The sequence below is a fragment of the Ctenopharyngodon idella genome, chromosome 13 (genome assembly GCF_019924925.1).
Source record: "Ctenopharyngodon idella isolate HZGC_01 chromosome 13, HZGC01, whole genome shotgun sequence".
Taxonomy (NCBI): domain Eukaryota; kingdom Metazoa; phylum Chordata; class Actinopteri; order Cypriniformes; family Xenocyprididae; genus Ctenopharyngodon; species Ctenopharyngodon idella.
This window is the reverse complement of record NC_067232.1, coordinates 4,195,001-4,219,653: the sequence shown is the minus strand read 5'-3', so window position 1 is coordinate 4,219,653 and position 24,653 is coordinate 4,195,001. Positions and strand designations below refer to the sequence as shown.

Here is a 24,653-nt window from a genome sequence, read left to right as displayed (position 1 = left end):
GCTCCCACAACACTCGGTCCTGCTCTGCTTCATACTACAGTAACGTTAATAACCGCATACATGAACATGATTTCTTCCCGAGTCCTATCCCTATTCTTTTTCACCGGCCGTTGAGGTGAAGACCACATGTCCCAAGATTCCGCACTCAAACTTGGCGTCATCAAGCTACCCCTTTGTTTTGAATAGGCCTCTAGCGACCTCTAGCAGACAGAAAATATTACATAGTGCACCTTTAATGGTACAAAGACCTCTTATATGTCAAAAGATCAGGGCAAATTTGATTTCCCATGTCATGACTCCTTTAAAATTCATTAAAATTTGAATAAATCATGTCAAATACGGTCTCTCTGTGAGTGGTTTAATATTATGTACATAACGCTCATTATGGCCCTGTTTATACCTGGTATTAAGATGCATTTTGTGGACGAGGTAGACACATACCCGTTTACACCTGATATTTTAATCTGTATCTTTTGTCCACTTTCAACCACTTCTGTCTCGATTTCTTTGAGGGGAGGGTCTATGGGCGGGTAAATGTATGGGTTTTTCAGATATTTCGATCTAATGGACAAAATAAGGTCACACAATTTACATATGAACGCGCCTGGAGATGACGGAAAAACATACGGAGCATCAGCTTTCGTTTCTGCTCTGATAGCCGCAAGTCTGACTGAACGCTGTGAGTGCGTGTTAGAAATCAGGAATGGTGACAGAACATTGTTCTTCGTTTTTCATCTTCAAACCAAACTTGGGTCAAACTTCAGCCAACAAAGATTAAATCCCACCTGGCTAGTGCGCTTCCCATAATATAAAACCCAAAAGAGTTTTTTGCGTAGTTCAAACGCATTTGACCACATGAGCGTTTACACTGTGAAAGCAATCCGTTTGAATGTGTTTTCAAATACTTCTGAAAGTGGTTGAAAGTGGACAAGCTCAAAACGTTTTACACACCATTTACACCTGTGTTAAGTGTTGTCCACTTGTGAGCCGATCAACCAAAATGCATCTCAATACCAGGTGTAAACAGGGCCTGAGATTTAAGTGTCAAACAATATATATATTCATACAGTATTCAGCTATAAAAAACCCATTCAACACAAAATTGAGCCACTAAAGGTTCTCCATGTACATCTGAAACACAACCCTCTCTCTCTCTCTGTCTCTCGGCCTCCATTCTTTCCCTCCCTTTGCTCTGTCTGCCTCATGCTGATAGCAATGAAAGTGATCTACGGGGGAGGCCATACACACACAAGTACAAACAGTAACTGTGTGTGTGTGTGTGTGTGTGTGTGTGTGTGTTGTGTGTGTGTGTGTGTGTGTGTGTTTGTTGCGCTGTGGGAAGGTTTGTCCTGCTGTGTTAAGCTCATGTATGGACTAAACCGACAAAGGCTTTCAGTCACACACACACACTATCCCACATCCTAAGAGACTTACACCACAGCAGCACTAATGAGACACATATAGGCCACTGTCTTTCAGATGGGAGCATGAAAAACCATACTATACTCAACACTCAAATCATACTATAAGCGCTGTCAGTCATTGTATAATTGTCTGATTATGATTATTTGCTCCAATTGGAATACTTTGAGATAATAGTGATCCAATCACATACTGCCATCCAAATAAGAGAATGTTAAGTTAACATTAGAAATGCCATGAAATGCATATTTTTATGTGTCTTTTTCCGGCACGCTGAGAACAGTCAGCTTTACATTAGCTGTGTGATTACCTTTTAACATGTATGAGAAATTCGTTCTAGGTTCACTTTATATTCACAATTACGCAAATCTAAATCTTTACGACCATTACAGGTTATAATTCAAGGTAACATTATGCAACAACACAGAGGAGGAGTGTTACGGTTAGATGAAGATGAAGATGTGGAGAACGTAGCACTTGGAATCGAGAAATGTGAAATTTCACAGGTATCTAAAATGTTGGTATCATAAGATTAGGTCAAAAACAACGAAAGCAATAACTTTATTCATTAAAGCAGGGTCAGTAAATATCTGAGTCAGTTTTTTTTTTTTTTTTTAACTAAGTAACAGTAATACTTGTAAATAATAATAATATGATGACAATTTTCTGTTAGTCAAACAGTAGCCTGAAAGTGTATTGATTTAAAATGTACTGCAGAAAGACTAGTATCATTATATGATTTATAACAATTTTGTATTGACTTGGTATCAATTTAAGGACTGGTAGGCTACTTTTGACTTACTATATAGTAATATAATGGTGCCAATTTAAAGAGGCACCACTTAGGCAATGGTCTCTCGCTACACATGTCACTGAGGATGAAATCCTAGAATGTGATAATCATGATGGACGTGACTGACCTGATATGATCGTATATCCGATTCCACGTGGTCGACCCAAGTCCTGATCGATTGCCCTGATCTTACGGACTTCATAACCCTATAGACACACAGAGAGATAAAAGAGAGAAACATGAAATTATGCACACAAAAAAATTGTGCACCAAATATTTTGTCTTTAGTTTTAAAATTATATCTATTGTTTTATAATTTGTTTTGAAATTGCTTTGCATGAAAAGTGTGCTTGTGCTGTCGTTCTTTAAACTAAATGGTTTTATTTTGTCTAATGCAATGACAATTAGACATTTTAAAGGTTAGTTCACCCAAAAATGAAAATTCTGTCATTCATTACTCACCCTCATGACGTTCCACACCCGTAAGACCTTTGTTCATCTTCGGAACACAAATTAAGATATTTTTGATAAAATCTGATGGCTCAGTGAAGCCTCCATTGACAGCAAGTTAATTTACATTTTAATGCCCAGAAAGGCACTAAAGTTATATTTAAAACAGTTCATGTGATTACAGTGGTTCAACCTTAATGTAATGTATGCAACAAGAATACTTTTTGTGCACCAAAAAAACAAAATAATGACTTTATTCAACAATATCTAGTGATGGGCGATTTCAAAACACTGCTTCCTGAAGCTTCGCAGCTTTACGAATCTTTTGTTTCAAATCAGTGGTTCGGAGCATGAAAGTCACGTGATTTCAGTAAACAAGGCTTTGTTACGTCATAAGTGTTTCAAAATTTCAATGGTTCACATGACTCTGGCAGTTTGATACACGCTCCGAACCACTGATTCAAAACAAAAGATTCGTAAAGCTGCGAAGCTTCATGAAGCAGTGTTTTGAAATCGCCCATCACTAGATATTGTTGAATAAAGTTGTCATTTTGTTTTTTTGGCTCACAAAAAGTATTCTCGCAGCTTTATAATATTAAGGTTGAACCACTGTAGTCACATGAACTGTTTTAAATATATCTAGTACCTTTCTGGGCATTTGAAAGTGTAAATTAACTTGCTGTCAATGGAGGCCACACTAAGCCTTAGGATTTTATCAAAAATATCTTAATTTGTGTTCCGAAGATGAACGAAGGTCTTACGGGTGTGGAACGACATGAGGGTGAGCAATTAATGACAGAATTTTCTTTTTTGGGTGAACTAACCCTTTAAGTGTCCAAATACTTTTTGGCACCACTGTATTTCTCAAGTGCAACTGTTGAGGAAATGGCCTGATGAGGGATGTTACACTGACACCAGCTTCAAGAACGAACAAATCAAATGAGACATGAAAAATAAAAAAAACTGTGAAATATTCCGAGTTAGAGGACTCTTTGATCCTGAATGAGAAACCGTACAGATGCTTACAGAGAAAAGTGAGAGAGCATCTGCCATTGATCCAGCTAATAGTGTCTGAGAGCTGTTTATGCTTCATTTCTGCCAACACTCTACTGCTATTACAGCACACAATCAATTATAGCACGTTTAGTGCAGGAACGTGAGTCGGAGAGAGGGAGAAATGGATGACAAAAGCGGGGAGGGCGCGACTGAAAGGAGGATGAAGTGTGGCTGAAGTAATTTGCGAGCTATTCTCTTGCCGTCCGCACAAGTGGAATGTTCAATCATGCACATGTCTCTCTCTATCTCTTTCCTTTCCTCTCATCCTTAAATATTTCGGCCTGTACCTTCTCATCCACTCCTCCATCCTCCCTCCATCCGTGTCTCTTCTCTTGCACCATTTCAGATCAAGCGCTTGACAGCCAAATTGTGTTTGCCCCTAAAAAGCCTTTAAATGTCACCCTGACAAAAGAAAACGCCAAACAGCTGTGAAAATACTCCCCACTTTTCTTGCAAAACGTTGTTTTTCTCTACGTTTTAGCTGTTCTCAAAGTTTGGTCTATTTGGCAGGTGGATTCAGCTTTCTTTGGCATGAACCGCAGAGCTGCGCTTGTGTCAGGAGGTCAAGATTTGAATGGTTTGCATGGCAGTCACCAAATGCTTGTAGATGACGCAACTACACCTCTCCACAGTGCATCCAAAAGTAGCTGTGTATTCTGAAAAACATAACTATTTTATATAAAAAAAATTTCATTATATTATAGTTTTGGAAGCAAATTTGGATTTAAGAGTAAGAAATAAAATAATTGTGAGATATATGATTGATTATAATAAAACAATTGTGAGAAGTAAATTAACAGTGACAGTCAAGACATTTATAATGTTACAAAACATTTCTATTTCAAATAAATCTGTTCTTTTGAACATTCTTTTAATCAAAGAATCCTGAAGAAATATATATTACGGATTTCATAAAAATATTGCGCAGCACAACTGTTAACACTGATAAAAATAAGAAATGTTTCTTGAACAGCAAATCAGCATATTAGAATGGTTTCTGAAGGATCATGTGACACTGAAGACTGGAGTAATGATGCTGAAAATTCAGCTTTTATCACAGGAATAAATTATATTTTAAAATATATACAAACAGAAAGCAGTTATTTTAAATTGTAAAAATATTTCACTATATTTTTACTGTATTTTTGATCAAATAAATCCAGCCTTGGTGAACATAAAAAACTTATAAAATATATTATACACACACAAAAAAAACAACAACAACCCCAAACTATTGAATGGTTTATAGTGTACAATTTAGAATAAGTCACAATTGCAACATGAAAGTAACATTGTGACATTTAAAAATCACACTGTGAGATTTAAATTGACATTGTGAGGCACAATTATGAGAAATAAAGTTGCAAGTTACATTATTATTTCATTATAAGGCATGAAAGAGCTTCCATATATAGTAGATATTTCAGTATTGACAAATTTTTAGGAGCATTCTTAAATTATTAGTTTCTGAAAAGTTCTGTCATTATTTACCTAAAACAATACAAATTTTTTTTTTTTATAATCTTCACTAAATAAATATAATAAATCATACTGGTTTGGGACAATGTGAGGGTGAGTAAATAATTGAGGGTGAATTATTGCTTTGAAAGTGTTTCTACAATGTAAAAAAGCCATTGCGATGCGAGGGCTAACGGATCCATCTCCAGGTGTTTGTGCGAGAGCAACGCACCTGAGTTGTAGCAAGAGATGGAGTGGGGGTTAAGAGTTGTTTTTTGACAGATGACCCACGACAGATCTGCGTGTTTGATATCTGTTTGCGTGTAAATGTCAGTAGCCTTGAGAACTCTCCACACCCACTCAGTCACTTAGCCTGAGGCCCGTCGACTGAGCCAACACACTCCGTACACGAGCATGTGTGTGTGTGAGAAGGAAGATAAGCTTTAAGCTCTCTGCGTGTGGCTAAGTGTACGTGTCAACATCGTTTTATATGAACATGCTAGTGTGACGTGTGCCGTTATTGAGGGCGTACGTGTTTAGAGTGTCTAATTCTCAGCACAAAGGCCTCTTGTCTTTTTTTAATAGGTCTTCCTCAACTTTTCCAGAATTGATGTAGGAAATAAGGAATGAAATGCCAAAATCAATCATGTCCACTTGGAACTTGATGCTGACCGCCACATTTAGACAGGACAACTGGTCCAAAGTCATCACTGTCTTCTTATTCCTGACCTTCCTGAGACGACTGATAGATCTGTGTCACAAAGCTTCACTTCTGACACGCTCATGAGTTAATGTGCATGCAAATGGACACCAGAGAGAGATAAATGGAGGGAGAGAGAAAATATGGGCATGAAAGAAAGAAAAATAGGTAAAAAGCAGAGATTGATGAGTTGAGAAGTAATTAATTCTGGATGGAAAACCACTAGCATCAAACACTGTCCAAAGTAATCAATAAATCAATATGCAATATTAATCTATATGCAATATTGATATTTTACATATATATATATATATATATATATATAGTAAAAAAATTACAAAATTAACGCAGCATCCCTTTTCTCCGTCATCCTTCATAAATAAAATATATATTATATATATAATAAAATGTTTTATAAGTTATTCAGAGAGTTGTCATGACTAAAATATAGTTATTTTTGATTATAAGGCAGAAATGTATTGAAAACATTATATTTTTTATTCTTATTCACAAATTTCTGCATTTAATTAAGCCTGAAATGCAAGTTTACAGACTTAAACTTTGTTTTTGCATCATTTCATTCTTAGGAGTGAATTACGTTTCTTCTCATGTAAACTTTAAAATAAATTTTGAAATATAGCTGCTGCTTTGGTTTCATTAGGAACTATTTTCTTTAGTGCAGAAAAACGTGATTGTAACTGGCAATATTGTGTCTAAAATATGAGTTATTTAATATTGACTTTTTATTGAACTGTTGTTCAGTATAATATCAATACAGCAGTTCAGTAAGTGCAAATCTCCCGTGGAAATATATGATTTTTGGTTTATGATCTGTTGTAAAGGTGGCTTTAAAGTAGTTATTCTTCTCTGATTCCACTTTTAATTCCACACAGACAGAAGCACACAAAAAACACATGTCCCCAGAGCCTGCGATGGTGTGTTTGACACAGTGAGTAAATTGACACAGGAATGAACGGCTGGTGGTAAATCTCGGGCTGAATGACCTTTTGTGGGCCCTCATGTTGAGCAGGTCACAGCATAAACCTATCACTATAATTACAGGAATACTCCAGCAAGAGTTCACAGGTGTAAACGCTGCTTCTCCAATAATTATTGTCTAATTACTCAACACACACTCTATCACTCTTTGTCAGCCAAATTGCCTCTCTCTCCTTCTGTCTCCCTCATTCTCTGGAGCTACTTTACTTTTTCCTCCTACATGTATTACTGTTTTATTGTTTCTACCTAAATATTATCTGACTGTGACTCAAAACCTAGTAAAATTACGTCCTATCTCTATGAGGCCCAAATATGCTATCTAAGTAGGCAGCTCACAAGGTTTTGTGCCAATGTATCTGGATGAATGTCACAAAAAAAAAATTATCTAGGACATGTCGAGGTTTGCAATTGAGAATAATGGAAATAACAAACACATTAAAGTTACTAAAGAATTTGAGAGAGACCTTTTCCTTAAAGAATTAGTTCACTTCAGAATTAACATTTCCTGATAATTTACTCACCCCCATGTCATCCAAGATGTTTATGTCTTTCTTTCTTCAGTCGAAAAGAAATTATGGTTTTCGAGGAAAACATTACAGGATTTTTCTCCATATAGTGGACTTCACTGAGGTACAACGGGATGAAGGTCAAATTTTAATGCAGCTTTAATGCAAATCTCTATAAGATCCCAGCCGAAGAATAAGGGTCTTATTTAGTGAAACGATCGTCAAAAAAAAAAAAAAAGAAAGACTTTTTAACCACAAATGCTCGTCTTGCACTAGCTTTGCAATGCACCACGCATTACGTAATCACGTTGGAAAGGTCACGTGTGACGTAGGTGGAAATACTGCAGTAGGGTGAAAAACTCTTATTTTCTCCTCCAACTTCAAAATCTTTTTTTGACTATCATTTCACTAAATAAGACCCTTATTCTTCGGCTGGGATCTTATAGAGATTTGCATTAAAGCTGCATTTAAACTGCAATTTGGACCTTCAACCCGTTGAACCCCAGTGAAGTCCACAATATGGAGAAGAATTTCTTTTTGACTGACGAAAGAAAGACAAACATCTTGGATGACATGGGGGTGAGGAAATGATCAGTAAATTTGAATTCTGAAGTGAATTAATGCTTTAATTGTCATGAAAATAATGTCATAAATAAATAAATTAATTAAATATTAATTGGGGGGGGTCACATTTTGAAACACCCATTTAAAGGTGCAGTATGTGATATTGACAGCTAGCAGTTGAAATGAGTACTGCAGTCCAAATTCAAAATATTGGAGAGAGTTGTTTCCCCCACCCCTCCTTTTAGGTTGGGTAGAATGTGTGATCTCTGACCCAGTTCATTTGCTGGCTTGCATGGCTGTGTTTTCTGCCAATTCTCAACCCGGGGTGTCAAAATATATTGGGTAAATTGGCAGTGGGTGAAATCACACAGACCAAAACAAAACAGACATTCCAACACGGAACGCACATTTCAAAGTAAAATAACTGGCAGTAGCATTTTTTTCAGAGAAACAAGAATGTGAATGTAGTATGTTTCCTGAATATCTGCAAACATATTATAGTATTTTTATGCTTTAGTACAGTCAAAAAATTTAAAAACTACTGAATTAAGTACAAAGTAAGACTGAATGCATGTGTGTGTACTGACTGGTGGTGCGTCCTCCATTATGTTAGTGCTGTAGGGGAGGTTGGTGAAGATGGGGTCCATATCTTGAACATCAGTGATGGTAATTGCCAAATTAGACAGACTAGAGAGTGGACGGCGTTTATCCTGGTCCTGTTACAACACAACAAATACATGTTTTACTTGGCTTCGGAATTGACAAAGTTCCACACAATAATTTGACAATGCAGAGCTCTACTGTGTATGTTTTCTAACCGTGGCGTTAACAGTGAGCTGATAGGCGATTGTCGTCTCATAGTCCAGCGCTCTCGTCACAGTAACGATTCCTCTGGCCCCGTCAATGGAGAAGAACGGAGAGGGAGGCTGGAAGGAGAAGAGCACACTGCCGCCTACGCCTTGATCCGGGTCTGTCGCGTTCACCATGAACACCGATGTTCCGACTGGAGTGTTCTATAAACACGCAGAGAGAGAGAGAGAACAATGATACATGTTAATAAATTATACTTGCATAATGAGCATTATTTAATGCTGTGTTTAAGCATATTTCAGATGATGAGTGACAGCTCTTATCTCTGTCATTTCACCTGTCAGTAAGTGACACACATCTGAGATGATCAGACCCCTGCTGTCACTGAGACATGATGCAGTCAGTCAGCACCAGCGAGAACACACACGGACTAAAATGCTAAATTAGCATTTTCACATGCTCCCCAAGTTTTAACCCAGTATTTATACATTATCTTTAGGGATGGGGTCTAAATGGGTGAATTTGATCAAAACTGGTCCAGGTCAAATTTTACTCTAAAACAAGTCAGTCTGAAATTGATATATTAGGAAAATAATGTAATGAAAATTATTTTTAAAAATGTAATTAAAAAATAATTTATAAAAATATAATTACAGTTAAACATACCCAATCGTGTCCCTCTTTATCTATATACACTGCTCAAAAAAATTAAAGTAACACTTTGTAAACACATCAGATCTCAATGGGGAAAATTATCATGCTGGATATCTATACTGATATGGACTGGGTAATGTGTTAGGAACGAAAGGATGCCACATCGTTTGATGGAAATGAAAATTATCAACCTACAGAGGACTGAATTCAAAGACACCCCAAAAAATCAAAGTGAAAAAATGATGCAGCAGGCTAGTCCATTTTGCTGAAATTTCATTGCAGTAACTCAAAATGGTACTCGGTAGTTTGTATGGCCCCCACGTGCTTGTATGCATGCCTGACAACACCGGGGCATGCTCCTAATGAGACGACGGATGGTGTCCTGGGGTATTTCCTCCCAGATCTGGACCAGGGCATCACTGAGCTCCTGGGCAATCTGAAACATAATGTCCCAGAGGTGTTCTATTGGATTTAGGTCAGGGCCATTCAATGGTATCAATTCCTTCATCCTCCAGGAACTGCCTGCATACTCTCGCCACATGAGGCCGGGCATTGTCGTGTACCAGGAGGAACCCATGACCCACTGCACCAGCGTAGGGTCTGACAATAGGTCCAAGGATTTCAATCCGATACCTAATGGCAGTCAGGGTGCCATTGTCTAGCCTGTAGAGGTCTGTGCGTCCCTCCATGGATATGCCTCCCCAGACCATCACTGACCCACCACCAAACCAGTTATGCTGAACGATGTTACAGGCAGCATAACGTTCTCCATGGCTTCTCCAGATCCTTTCACATGCTCAGGGTGAACCTGCTCTCATCTGTGAAAAGCACAGGGCGCCAGTGGCGGGCCTTTCAATTCTGGTGTTCAATGGCAAATGCCAATCGAGCTCCACGGTGCCGGGCAGTGAGCACAGGGCCCACTAGAGGATGTCGGGCCCTCAGGTCACCCTCATGAAGTCTGTTTCTGATTGTTTGGTCAGAGACATTCACACCAGTGGCCTGCTGGAGGTCATTTTGTAGGGCTCTGGCAGTGCTCATCCTGTTCCTCCTTGCACAAAGGAGCAGATACCGGTTCTGTTGATGGGTTAGGGACCTTCTACGGCCCTGTCCAGCTCTCCTAGAGTAACTGCCTGTCTCCTGGAATCTCCTCCATGCTCTTGAGACTGTGCTGGGAGACACATGAACCTTCTGGCAATGGCATGTATTGATGTGCCATCCTGGAGGAGCACTGCCTGTGCAACCTCTGTAGGGTCCAGGTATCACCTCATGCTACCAGTGGTGACACTGACCCTAGCCAAATACAAAACTAGTGAAAAACAGTCAGAAAAGATGAGTAGAGAAAAAAATGTCAGTGGTCTCATTGTTGTCCATCTAGTGCACCTGTTGTTAATTTCATTAACACCAAAGCAGCTGAAACTGATTAACAACCCCCTCTGCTACTCAACTGACCAGATCAATATCCCACGAGTTTAACTGACTTGATGCTATTCTCTGAATAAAAAATGTTCCTTTAATTTTTTTGAGCAGTGTAATTATTCATTCTCATTATTTTCAATGCTTGTTCTCATTACTGTACTACATTACTGTAATATATATTAATTATCAACATAAAAGCCATACAAAAGAAATACTGCTGTGATATATAAACACTTATTAGAATCTATTTTGATTTATTATTGTTATGTTTTTGCTGTACTGAGAATTTTGTGGGAAATGTGCAACATGTGGTTTCATTTTCTTTATGCCAAAAACATAATTTATTTTTTCTTTCTTTTGATTTTGGGGTAAAATTTGACACAGACATATTCTTGACAGATTTCATTAAACTTGCTCATAAATACACTGTTTAAAAGCTTAGAGGTCAGTCAGTTTGTTTTTTGTTGTTTTTTTAAGAAATTAATACTTTTATTCAGAAAGGATGCATTCAATTGATCAAAAGATATTTAGCAGAACAAATGTTTTCAACACTGATATATGAAATGTTTCTTGAGCACCAAATCGGCATATTAGAATGAATTCTGAAGGATCATTTGACACTGAAGAATGAAGTTTTTGATCAAAGAAATGCAGCCTTGGTGGGCATCAGAGACATCCTTCAAAAACATTAAAAAAAAACAACATACCAACCCTAAACCTTTAATGGTAGTGCATCTACAAACCATCTATCTATACATACAGTATTTCTGTGCATATCAATACTAGACAAATGCAAGTCTATGGAACAGGAAATGCAACTTCATGAACACTTCATGACTATGAACAGCCAGCTGCATTATTCATGCTTATATATGCCATTTGCATATAAGTATGTAACCGTATTACTCCCAGAATCCCTAGGCCACAGAAAGAGAGCAAAAGAGTGAGGAAAAGAGACGCTTCCTACTCCAAAACAGTAAACCAGATCCTTCCTGAGAGAAAGAAGTTGTACTTCAGCAAGCACTCACTCTTTATCTCTTTCAATAAAACAGGAGATATCCATCCTTTGAAAAGAAAGGATTAGAAAAGATTCAGATAAACTATTGGAGAAAAAGAAAGCATGAGGTATAAAGGACAAAGATAAAAGAGAGAGAAAAGAGGATTAGAAAAAAAGGGGAATCATAAGAAGGAATGAAGATAGATGTGGACAGTGTATTCTTGCCTCGACTTGATAACGTCCTCTCACACTCTCAATGCTCAGCTGCCCTCAGCTCCTCCACGCTAAAGTTCATGCACCTCAAAAACAATCCACTTTAGGTCAACTGAGGAAACTGGCGGCAGTTTTTTATTGTTCTTTTTTTTTATTGTTCAAATGAATAATTTCGATCATATTTATGTAAATACAGACTGTGAGATTTAGCTATTTGAGCAAGTCAGTGGCATTTTTTCATATCCATGGAGACTGTTTTCACCTATGGAGTGGAAAACATTTTTGTAGCCACCTATGGGGGAAAAAAGTGTTGATCTGAGAAAGAATTTTGTATTCAAATATAACATTTGAGGTTAGAAAAAAGCCTAGCAAGAATATAAAATAAGAAGAATGAAGGAAGAAAAAGAATGCATGAGTGGGAGAGAGAGGCATATCTAATAGTATTAAAAACCTCAAATACAGCAGGGACTCCCCAGCCTCTTTCAACTGCAGTATGTTAGAGAAGATTATTCCCAAACCGGGAAGACAGAAAGAGGGAAATGGGAGGAGAGAAAGAGGATACTTATTATTAGCTTTCTGGCTCTTATATTGTGGCACAAGTAAAATCAGTTTACACAAAAACACCAAAGGAAAAAGAGTGAGGTCTAGTTTCTAGTTTGGCGTGGTTTGGATTCACACTTACTTGATTCTTTTCAACCCCGGTACATTTGCGTTCATCTTATGTCATCACAAACGTGCACGGTGCATGATAGAAAACAGGACACGATTCAATTTATATTGCGTTTTTTATTAATTGGGTGCTATTATGCGCAGCAGAGTAATTGACACTTGGGTTTAATGTATGTGCCTCGAATGAAGGCGGCTTTTTGCTGCTTGCAAACGGACTCTTTTGAGGAGACTATTCATTTGCCATTCTGACTGCACATTCACTCTTGCTCATTTCCAAGGTAAATCATCACCACTGATCAAAATTTGTTAGCATTCGCGCTGGCATGACCACCATAACGTTGCCCAACAAGATTCAGAGTGACAAATGAAAGTGAGATTTAGTGAGAAGCGAAGTGAGATTCAAAGTGAATCTATTCAGATGAGACATGTTCACTAAAAAAAGTTCGAGTCACAATTCTTATCACCGGACGTCTGTGATGTCATGACTATCTACACGTGATTTTTACTCCACATCTCATACTGAATCTCACTTCAAATTTACATTTATGCATTTGGCAGATGCTTTTATCTAAATCAAACTCATAACTTTCATGAGTTCTAAATCAAACTCACTTTCACAAAGTATGCCTGTGAACATCTTCCGGGAAAACTAGTTCTGTCCAAATAGGACTAACGTCATTGAGCCATTCCTGTAGCTCGAACAGTAGAGCATGGCACTAACACCAAGGTCCTGGGTTCATTTCCCAGGGAATGCATGAACTATTCCAACATATGTCTTGAACGCAATGCAAGTCGCTTTAGATAAAAGTATCTGCCAAATGCATAAATGTAAATCTAAAGCGAGAATCAGAGTGAGATATGGAGTAAAGTTCACACTGAGATGTGAACAACAAACACTAAAAGGAACAGCAACACATTCCACTCAAGATCACTGTGCAAACACACACAGTTTAACTACACACTCTATTCAACATGTTCTCAAGCTCTATAATTACTATTATCATATTTCTAAATGATCACAAGACTCCTTATCAGCTCATTAACCCATGTGAAGTCTTCCCAGAGACTCTCTGAGGAGACGAATTAACTAGGAATGTTTAGGATCACAGGGATTCCCCCATCATCTTCAGTCTGTTCTTTTTTCTATCATACTGGATTTTATCCTTATCATCAAGAGCTCAGCAGCAAATCAGCATAAATTATATCCTCTACAGAGAAAAAGACAATTATTTTCTGAAAATGTTTAAATTGTAGCAGTCTAGGATCTCATGTACAACTGTATCTGATAATGTCTGTCAATTTGTTTTTGTCTTTTTATATGGGGTCATTATATGAAAGTTTTTTGTTGTTGTTGTTGTTGTTGTTTTCAGAAAGGATGCATTCAATTGATCAAAAGTTACAGTAAAGCTGGGCTCCAGACAAAAACAAATCAATTAAGGAGTCATTAGCTTCTATACAAAAAAAGGGTACCAAATAATAAAAAAATTATCATAATAATTAGCATAATGATAATAATAAATTAGTTGGTAACACTTCACAATAAGGTTTCATTAGTTAACATTAGTTTATCTATTAACTAACATGAACAAACAATGAACAAAACATTTGTTAGAGTATTTATTAATCTTTGTTAATATTAGTTAACAAAAAATACTGTCGTTCATTGTTTGTTCATGTTAATTCAGTGCAGAATTCGACACAAAAGATTCATAACGGTCCGAAGCTTCATGAAGCAGTGTTTTGAAATCGGCCATCACTATATAAGTCGTTATTTTGTTTTTTTGGCGCACAAAAAAATATTTTCGTCGCTTTATAATATTAATATTGAACCACTGTACTCATATGAACTGATTTAAATATGTTTTTAGTACATTAATGGATCTTGAGAGAGGAAATGTCATTGCTGGCTATGCAGGCCTCACTGAGCCATCGGATTTCAACAAAAATATCTTAATTTGTGTTCCGAAAATTAACGAAGGTCTTACGGGTGTGGAACGGCATGAGGGTGAGTAATACATTACATTATTTTCATTTTTGGGTGAACTAACCATTTAAATAGTGTACAGTCATTTTAAATTGTAATAATATTTCACAATAGTAGTGTTTTACAGTATTTTTGATTTTAAAAAATGCAGCCTTGGTAAGAATAAGACAATTCTTTCAAAACAATTAAATATCTTACCAACCCCAACCTTTTGAATGGCAGTGTATATGAATAAAAGTAAATTATAATGATGAATACAATTTCATTGATGCTTTTATAAATGATTCTATAAATGATGTTACCTTCTCAACTATGTTCATTTCGCATGTAAATCACATAAATATTTAAGAAAACCAAATGTCAATTTAACATCTGTAAAATCAAGGATGTCACACTCTCAATGGATGTAGTAATTTAGGATCACAATCAGACAGTACGATGTATGAGGCAAATTCACCACTCATTTTGTGTTAAATTGTGTTTTCACAGTCAAGCTTTCAACATCTGCTGCTAAACAGAACGCATGTGGTTTTGAAGTTTGAATATGCAGCAGATGTCCTGTCGTTCTGCACCAATCACTGATGACAGTATTTGCATATTCCAATGTTTTAGGGAAATTTAACTTAATGAATTAATAAACGTTTGGTGAAATCTACTCGGTCTCTTAAACCTTATCATTCTCACAACAATCAATGTGCATCTCATTTTCTATCAGCTGTACATGAATAGAAAATCAAATATCTAAAGATTTCCCACAATTCTATTTCATGTGAATTAAAATGTCTGTATAAACACATCTTGTATATATGGTACAATATATGCCACTTTCAATGTAGCTTCCTTTCCCACCATTTTTGCCTCACAATCACAAAAGTGAAAACTCTGCACAAGGGACAAATATTGGTCACAACATAATGCAGATGTCAGTTAAATTTACAAAATCCACACAACAGACCATTTAGTCCAGTTTACGAGCTGAATCCAGTGGCCCTCAGAGGTCTGTATCACATCTACAGTGGCCGGTTCACTGACCATTAGCTTGTGCATTAAACAGTCGTCATAGGGATAATTACCTGACACAACAGAGAGACAAAAGCAAAAGGAGCACTCACCGTGCTACATCTCTAACTTACTAACATCCACACTGACAGCGATTAAATCTGGAGGTCGACAAGTCATTGTCGAGGAGGTCTATAATACCTAGACAGTACAGCTGTGCTGTACTGCATGTTTGCATTCTCATCAGCCATATTTGCTTATAGCAATCACAGAAGTCTTTGAGACAATTATCTGAGACACAAATGCCATGTGAAAAATTACTATAGAGTCCTAGGAAAATAAAACATGCAAATTGTTGCTTGAAAAAATTTATTTGTCAAATTGTTGTAAACGGTTATAGCTCTTTTCAGTTACATTCTCTGTAGTCTTTTAACCCTTGTGCGGTCTTCATTTGGGATGTACACTCGGGGTCTTTGGGGTCTCCAGAGACCCCAGGCAACAAAATGTAATTTTGTAACAAAATTTTTTTTTTAAACAAATGTAATTTTACTCTGTTTATTAATGTTTTTACTCCACATTTGTGCAGCTTTTTATGTAAAATTCACTTTATAAAAGACCCACACTTTATAAAAGACCCACATTTCTAACTTTTTTGGAAAATGCAGTTTTAAAAGTAAAAAAATTATCACTTTCACATCTTTTCACAAGTATTTTTCAGTTGGATTTATATCTAAATATTATGAAATCACAATTATAACAATAAAAGTTACTTTTTGTCAAAGTTTATTATTTTTTGTACTGAAAAAAATCAGTTTTTTAATATTGTTACATTATAATGAGACCCTGCTTAGAAAATGGACAAAATTCATTCTCAAAATCAACATTATTGAAAAACTTATTTTTTTCAAAAAATGCTAAACTTTGACAAAAAGTATTTTTTATTGTCATAATTGTGATTTCATAATATGTAGATATAAATCCGAATGAAAAATACTTGTGAAAAGATGTCTTTCAGTTAGTCAAATAGCGCATAGCAAATAGGGGAGCTCTGTAGCCATTTACTGGTAAAAGTGATATTTTTTTTAGTTTTAAAAATGCATTTTCCAAAAGATGGGCAAAAATCTTACACTAAAACATGTCAAATTATCCATGTTCTCCCCATGAATGAAAGTTAGAAATGTGAAGTGAATGAAGTGAATTTTACATAAAAAGCTGTTTTTGTATAAAAACTTATTCAACTAAATATTTTTTAATTTATTTATATAAATTTAAAAGATATGATAAATCCTCCAAAAACTGCACACATATGAAGTAAAAACATTAATAAACAGAGTAAAATTACATTTGTTTTTAAAAAAACAATTATTTTGTTACAAAATTACATTTTGTTGCCTGGGGTCTCTGGAGACCCCAAAGACCCTGAGTGTGACTTTTTTTTCTACACTAAAATAAAAACAAGATATCGCTCCAATTTTTTTTTATTATTTGTAGATCTAGAAAGTGTTAACCACTGTACAAAGTTTCATGTCATTTAGACAAAGAGAACTTTTTATATTTTTATAAAATAAAATAAAATAAAATAAAAATGTATTTGTCAAATTGTCGTAATTGTCTTTTTAAAGTTCCTTTCTTCACAATCTTTTAATTTTGAAAAAACAGTTTGGTGTTTTAAAAGGTAACAACTTTATTTAGGACAACAATAAAGTTTTTCATGCTTAAACATGCACAACTATATCACATGACCTTCACTGTCTGCACTGCCATTGGTAGTCGCTCATGTCACAGGAAATCACCAGCCCTGACTTAAAATAAAGACGTCTGACCGCTTTGTTGCTGAAAATCGTTTTATGCTTGAACATCTCTTAACAATCCACCACTCTAACAAGTTAATCATACTCTCTTGTTTGCAGACTTCCTGTTAAACACTAAAAAATCCAGCTATTGTTTAACATTTTATACAACAGAAAAGGTGTTTTAGCCGCTTATCGCAGCTCTCAGCATGTCCTTTCGTTAGCTCTTTCATGTCTATAGTTTTGGCAAGGGAAGGGGGCTGATTAAAGTTACACTGTGAAACACATATGAAAAGCTGGCCTTTTCAGCGTTAAGGGTGAGCGGGGGAGTGAATATCGGTTTGGAAGAAAGTTCAAGTTTAGCCAGGTTGAGTACGAGTGAATGGCGGCGAGCAGCTTACTTACCGAAGGTTTTCATTGATTGGGAGGGTTAATAGAGACATTGTGTGATATACGAGGTGAGGAACAGGTCCATGGCACGTACGTTCTCAAAGTGAGGCTGGCACCAGCCATAAAGGGCTAATTTACAGGGCTGACGTGGCGCGGCGGCAAGATCACGCAGTGCGCCAGCCTAAAGCCGTAAAACCCCTGCAGGGTACAAGCAGAGCTGGCCGACCGCTGCCAACAATACAGCACTGATTACAGCTACGCCCGCTCTACACCAGCCGGACCCTAACGCCCACTCTACTCCAGCTACAGGCCTTATGATTATACCTCTCTTTCCCTCTGCTTTTTTCCTTCTCTTTCTTTTTCATGCTTTGAAATGTCACTTTCCTCATTGACTTTCACTCTTTTACTAATCTCGCTCAAGTCGGCTGCCAATCGTTCCACACGATACAGAATTATTCTGTATTTTAGGAAACATATTTGTATATTATATCTATACCATCCAAGCAGAACAGCTAAAATACAGATTATAATGGAAAATTATCAGAAAACAACAGACACTTTTTCACACAACATTGGCTGCTGCCACACTTTCAGTTACACGCTTTTGTGTTCATCACTATTTCTAAATGTCTGACATATGTGAGCTTTCAAAAAAACACTAAAATCTGTTCATCTCAAAATATTTATGTATAGTCACAATTATCTTGTGTTACAATTTATCTGGGTAGAAGCTAAACTGATATGTGTGTAATGGTGTGTGACACTTTAGTATGGCATTAACATTCATTTATTTTTACAACAGAGGCAATGATGTCATATGCCAAAATGTGTTTAAACTGTTTTATGTCAAGAAAAAAATGAATAATTGATAATAAAACAACATGCTATTTTCATAATTAAATGATTTACTTTTATTTTGCACTATATGCTGGTATAAAATACATATAAAAAACAGTAATATTGTGAAATATTATTATAATTTAAAACTGTTTTCAATTTGAATATACAGCATTCAGTAAAGCTGAATTTCTCCGGTCTTCAGTTTATGGGAACCATAATTTTTTTCAGGATTCTTTGGTGAATAGAAAGTTCAAAAGGACAGCATTTATTTGAAAAAAGAAATCTTTTGTAACATTATAAATGTCTTTACAGTCAATTTTAATCTATTTAATGCATACTTAAATTACTTACTGTCAAAAAACAAACAAAAAACAAAATCATTTATCAGGTAAAAACAAATGGAGAGTGTTACTTGTGTTACTTACTTTCCCAAAGGGAAAAAACTGAAAGAGTGCACTATTTTCTTGCTGGAGTTGGCAACCCCATAACTCGCACTCTTTAACTAACGCTGCTCAGTTGTGTGAGTTTCACTGCAAACCGTCAGAGTTTAAAGAGAAATGATGGAGAGACAGACAGCAGGTTGCCCTTCAAAGGACCTGAGGAGGGTTGCGTTCTACCAAATTATGCTAATTATAATGGAACTATATGTTTTAATTTGACGCCTACATCAGGAAAGGAAATTATGCAAGTGATTACATTATCTTCCCCTTTGTTCACAATCTGCTCACTTTGTGTTATGAAAATAACTCAATGAAATAAACATCTATCAGATGCTGTGGAATTTCATACTGACGGCAACAACTGTAAGTTAACAAATGGCGATGATATACAGTAAGACCATTTTAATGCATCCTAGTGGCTCATATTCACAGCAAACACGCACAGATTCATCCCCCTCTATTTCTCCCTGAAAAATGGAATCATTTACCAAACTCCATACTTGTATTTCTCATCAGTATCTTTCTTACGTCCTGCACTCCACCGTCATCCATCAGAGAGAGATACCTCATATATCAGTGCTGAAATGAGCTAATCAATTATTTAACACCTTATCCAACCTGAACACAAGCACAACGCCCTTCAGACCAACAGTATAGTCATAAGTGTGTGTGTGTGTGTGTGTGTGTGTGTGTGTGTGTGTGTGTGTGTGTGTAGGCTTGGCTATACTTGTGAGGGTCAAATGTCCTCACTTACATGCTGAAATATTATGACAACCAACTAGTGAGGACATTTTACTGGTCCTCATTAGTTGAAAAGACAAATAAATATGCCAAAACATGTTTTTATTTAAATCTAGTGTTTTACACGTTTTGATCATTGCCGTAACTTTGTTTTAAAAAGTGGGTGGGAAAGGAGTGTGTGTGTGTGTGTAGCCTAATACAAGGCTATATCAGAAATATACAACAAAATTTGCATTGCTTTTTTTTGTGATTTCACCAGAATGAATAGAGAGTCTCCAGAACAGTGTTAAAGCGATATTGAAGCACTCGTCTGTGTGAAGACTGTTTAGAGTGCAAGAGCACCAAGACAAAAACAACACATTCCAGTGCCACAAACGAATGAAATGAATACTCTGCTAGTCAAGAGTAAGAGATTCTTCCTTTGTAATAGATACATCCATCCCCCGAGATGTTTAAAAAAGTGGTGGGGACAATATCGGCCCAGGCAAATAGTGCTGGGGACATGTCCAACCCGTCCTACCTGCAAATTATGCCTATGGTTTCTGTGATGGGTAGGTTTAGGGGTAGCGGTTGGGTTAGGCAATAGAAAACATCATTAACCTGATATAAAATCAATGGAAGTCTATGCAATGTCCTCACTAATATAGTGAAATAAGCAAATAATTATAATACTTATTAATCTAAGTTATATCTAACAATATATAATATATATACTGTATGTATGTATGTATGTATGTATGTATGTATAGACCTGATCGACTACAGTGAGTGACACTCATTTATATCACCTGGAAAATAAAGTGTCTTAATCTACATCAGGATGCTGTTCATTTAACACAAACGAACGAATTGCTAATCAACTAGTTTCTTTTGTATTAGATACATTCGTGCCGCAAGATGTTTCAAAAAGTGGTGGGGACAATATCGACCCTGGCAAAAAAGTGGTGGGGACATGTCCCACCCACAAATTACACCTATGGCAGCACAGATGTACTGAGCCCACTGATGTGCACCGGCTGACCTACGACTGCATTGGCAAACACAGGAACAATCATATCATTAAGTTTCACTGACGACACTACAGTTATAGGCTCATCAACAACAATCGACGCCCTGTGTGTGGACAACGATCCCTAAACATCAGCAAAACAAGAGAGTTGATTGTGGACTGCAGACGACACAAAGCAGCTCGGCCTCCTGCACATCACTTGTTAGACTGTAGAAACACTGCACAGCTTCACGTGGACCTTAAACACCGTCACTTCTTGCTGAGGAAAACAGCATCTGCACTTCCTAATGAAACATATTACAAGACCGAAGCCTCTATTTGTAACTCACACATGAGTCTGGTGGCATATACACATTAAAAAGAACACAGACACAGCCATGTCAAGCGTAAAATAGGTTAAACATGCTTTAAATCTGGCCATATGATGTTTAAAAGTCAACAATATATCAAAATGGACCCTATTCACTTTCTTAATACATGTTCTCAATGTGATATACAGTATTTCCAACTACAAAATTTGTCAATAGAACCTATGTTTGAAAAGTATAGAGGAGGTTTGAGAAAAAGAGAGAAAAAGAAAGAGGACTGAGCGGAATTCACATTCTCATTCACATTGCATCTAAACTGCCCGAGATCTGATTTTCAATTTTTTCATTCTAACTCTCATATTTCATTTTCCTCCTGTTTTTTTTTTTTTGTTTTGTCCTCATCCACTTTCCTGAACATGACGAGAACAGAGCAGAGAGAGAGAGAGAGTGAAAGATGAGTAATGAAGCAGAAGAACAGCTCTCCTCCTCTACCTGATGTAAATGGCTCTTAACAGGAGGGGCTGCACATCTCCACCCTCCTTTATTCCTTTTCTCTCACCCATCTCTCCTGATTCTCCCAATCAAAACTTACACTGAACACACATGCAACGGTATGCCACAATTCATAGGGGCCCCCGGCGACCCATGAGACGCAACTCCGCCCACATGAAGTGACATAATGCGCAAGCATTTGTATCACTGGCAGAGACACTGCTTTAAAACAATGGTTATCACAGACACAAATTTATTATAATATGTCTTTTTCAAGTGTGCCCATCTACCAGCTTTGCATTGAAAATGCAGTGAAATTCACCTATCCAGGTGCATCAATACAGATTAGGAAGAACTAGAGAAAAAATGTGCAAGAACATTAAGAAAATCTAAAAAAAAAAAAAAAAAAAAAACAATGGACTCCCTTCACTAGAAGTTATAGTATATAAAGTTGTATAGAAGGTTATTTAGACTACCAAAATGGAGAAAAGAGAATTTTAAAAATATAGCTTAACTCATGTGCTATAGTCTAAGTCTTCTGAAATCATACAGAAGCACACCAAAATTTAAATTTAACAATTTTTGTATCTCAGAGATCTCCTTCTCGCTTAAGTTTATTAAAAAAGTGGTGACTGAAGGTGCATAGCACCACATTTGACATCACTGGAACCAAACACCTTTGGTTCTGTTGTGTTACATGACCATTTACAATGTGGCAAGGTTTAAAGAAAAACCACCAATATGATAATTTTGTGGTTTATGGAATAAAAATAAGTCATACACATTTGGAACAACATGAGGGAGAGAAAATGAGATACTACCAAGTGTAAAAAACAGCTCTAGGTAAGCACATTTAACCAATTAAATAATAAATAATAAATAAATATATATGATAAACTAAAATAAATATAATCTAATATGACATAGTATTTTAATTTAAAAAAAAAAAAAATCATTTATTAATTTTAAATATTTATAAATTGTTATAAATTACATAATAATAAACTAAATAATGTATTAAATGATTTAAAATTACTTTAAAATGTTTTTAGAATTATTTTATTTTATTTAAATGTAATTTATAGTAATTTATAAATATTTGAAAAATTAATTATACATATTATATATTGATTTACCTTGTACACTGACAGAAGCCAAGTATCTGTGTGCGTGAACACTGAGCTTGTAATACACACAGATGCATTGACATATGACCGCATAAAGAGCAACACAGAAATATATGTGTGAAGAAATATACTCTATCAAATAGGTTCACACTCCACACAGCTCACGGCTGACTGGTTGCTAAAGGCCTGGGCTGTGTATTTAAGAAGAAAGATAATCAAGAAAGAACCTGGAAGGCCGAGAGACACAGAAAGAGAAAAAAAAGAGAAAAAAAAGAGAGAGAGAGAGAGAAAACACAATGCACAAAGAGAAAAAAAAAATGATGGTATTTGGGTACCTCATGGTGAGAGCACAAGGACGCCACAAAGAAAAACCCTCCATCTCCCATTTCTCTGCCTCAATCATTCAAACTCTTTCATTCTCTCATTCATCCTATTTTTGTGTCTCAGCGGGAGAAAACCAGGGTCAGACGCACACATGGGAAAATGCAGAAATGCTACGGAAAAGACAGGAAAGATGATAATGAAAATTTTGTCATGATTTACTCACCCTCACCCTTGAGTTTCCTCAGAAGTAAAAAAAAAAGGAGACTTTTTAGCAGAATGTCCCAACTCTTTTCCATACAATGAAAGTAAAGGGTGAAAGACACTGTCAGGCTCCAAAAAAGAAAAAACGCACCATAAAAATATCACTAAAATGGTTTACTGTTTATGATTTGTCTTCAGATAGTTTTGTGTGAGGAACTTACTAAATTTGAGCCGTTTTTCACCATTATTCCCATTCATGTTCCTGCATATTAAAACTTTAAATGGCATCGCTAACTCCAAACCTGGTAAAATGTGTCTTCACATGTCAAATTATGAGTAATCGATATGACAGAAGTACTTTCATGATACTTTTTTGTCCTTTTAGGAGCTTGACAACTGTACATTGTTTTCATTGTATGGAAGAAACCATCAAATTCATTCAAATAGAATGAAAATTCATGAAAAAAAGCATGAACATTCTGCAAAAATAAAACAAAAATATAATAACTCAAAAACAGTAAATAATAAATAATGACTTTTTTTTTTTTTTTGGCTGAAAAAATCATTAAAGAAGTCACACAATCCAACAAAACAGCTTTGAAAGCATCTTCCTGAGGAAAAACAAATTTACCGCATAAACATTGTTTCCTCATTCTGTGCGTCTCCTATATCTCTTGGTCTCATTTCTCCCCCTCTATCCATTTAATTCAGGTGAATTGTGTTTTTAATAGAATTAAATGCAAATGGGCAGAGAGCTGATTATCATACAAAAGGTGCATTGCACAAAGGGACTCCACATTCTGGCTTCATTCACTTTTTGATACTGTTGCATTTGCCAACAATAAAACAATTATCAATGTGTGTTTGCAAACTGTGCATGTGTTTGTTTGATTCTATAATCGCTAATTTGATCAGCATGTACATGCATGGTTGGTGGGAGACTGCTGTGTGTAAAAAAGTATTGTAAAACAGTCAAATTCAAATACTCACATCAGCAGGGGACAGCAGAGGAAGAAAAGTGTTTATTTGTTATGACTGCTCTTTGGGGTGACGTCTATTTCCTGTCTATAAGACAAGGGTCTTGTCGGAGGAGCTGTATTATCAGCAGCTGATTAAACTCAATGTCGTGGAGACCCAGTGTGGCCATGGAGAAAATCGCTAATTATAGGGCCAGTCTTCACTTTCCACTGCTGCTTTTACCCTTGATAATAAACCACTTTGATTTTTTTGCTTTGAACAATGAGAAAAATGGTAGCATGATAATGTTTACACTACGCTGTTGCAATCTTATCATCGCTGTG

The 24,653-nt window shown here is 36.2% G+C and overlaps 1 protein-coding gene across 1 annotated transcript in view; it reads right to left on the bottom strand.

Annotated features, from left to right (window-relative positions):
* cdh23 (cadherin-related 23) overlaps positions 1–24,653 on the bottom strand; it is a 271,367-nt gene that overhangs the window by 157,634 nt on the left and 89,080 nt on the right. The window contains 3 exon segments of the mRNA XM_051916257.1: positions 2,343–2,421; positions 8,536–8,664; positions 8,767–8,961. Of these exon segments, the coding sequence (XP_051772217.1) occupies positions 2,343–2,421; positions 8,536–8,664; positions 8,767–8,961 (403 nt within the window).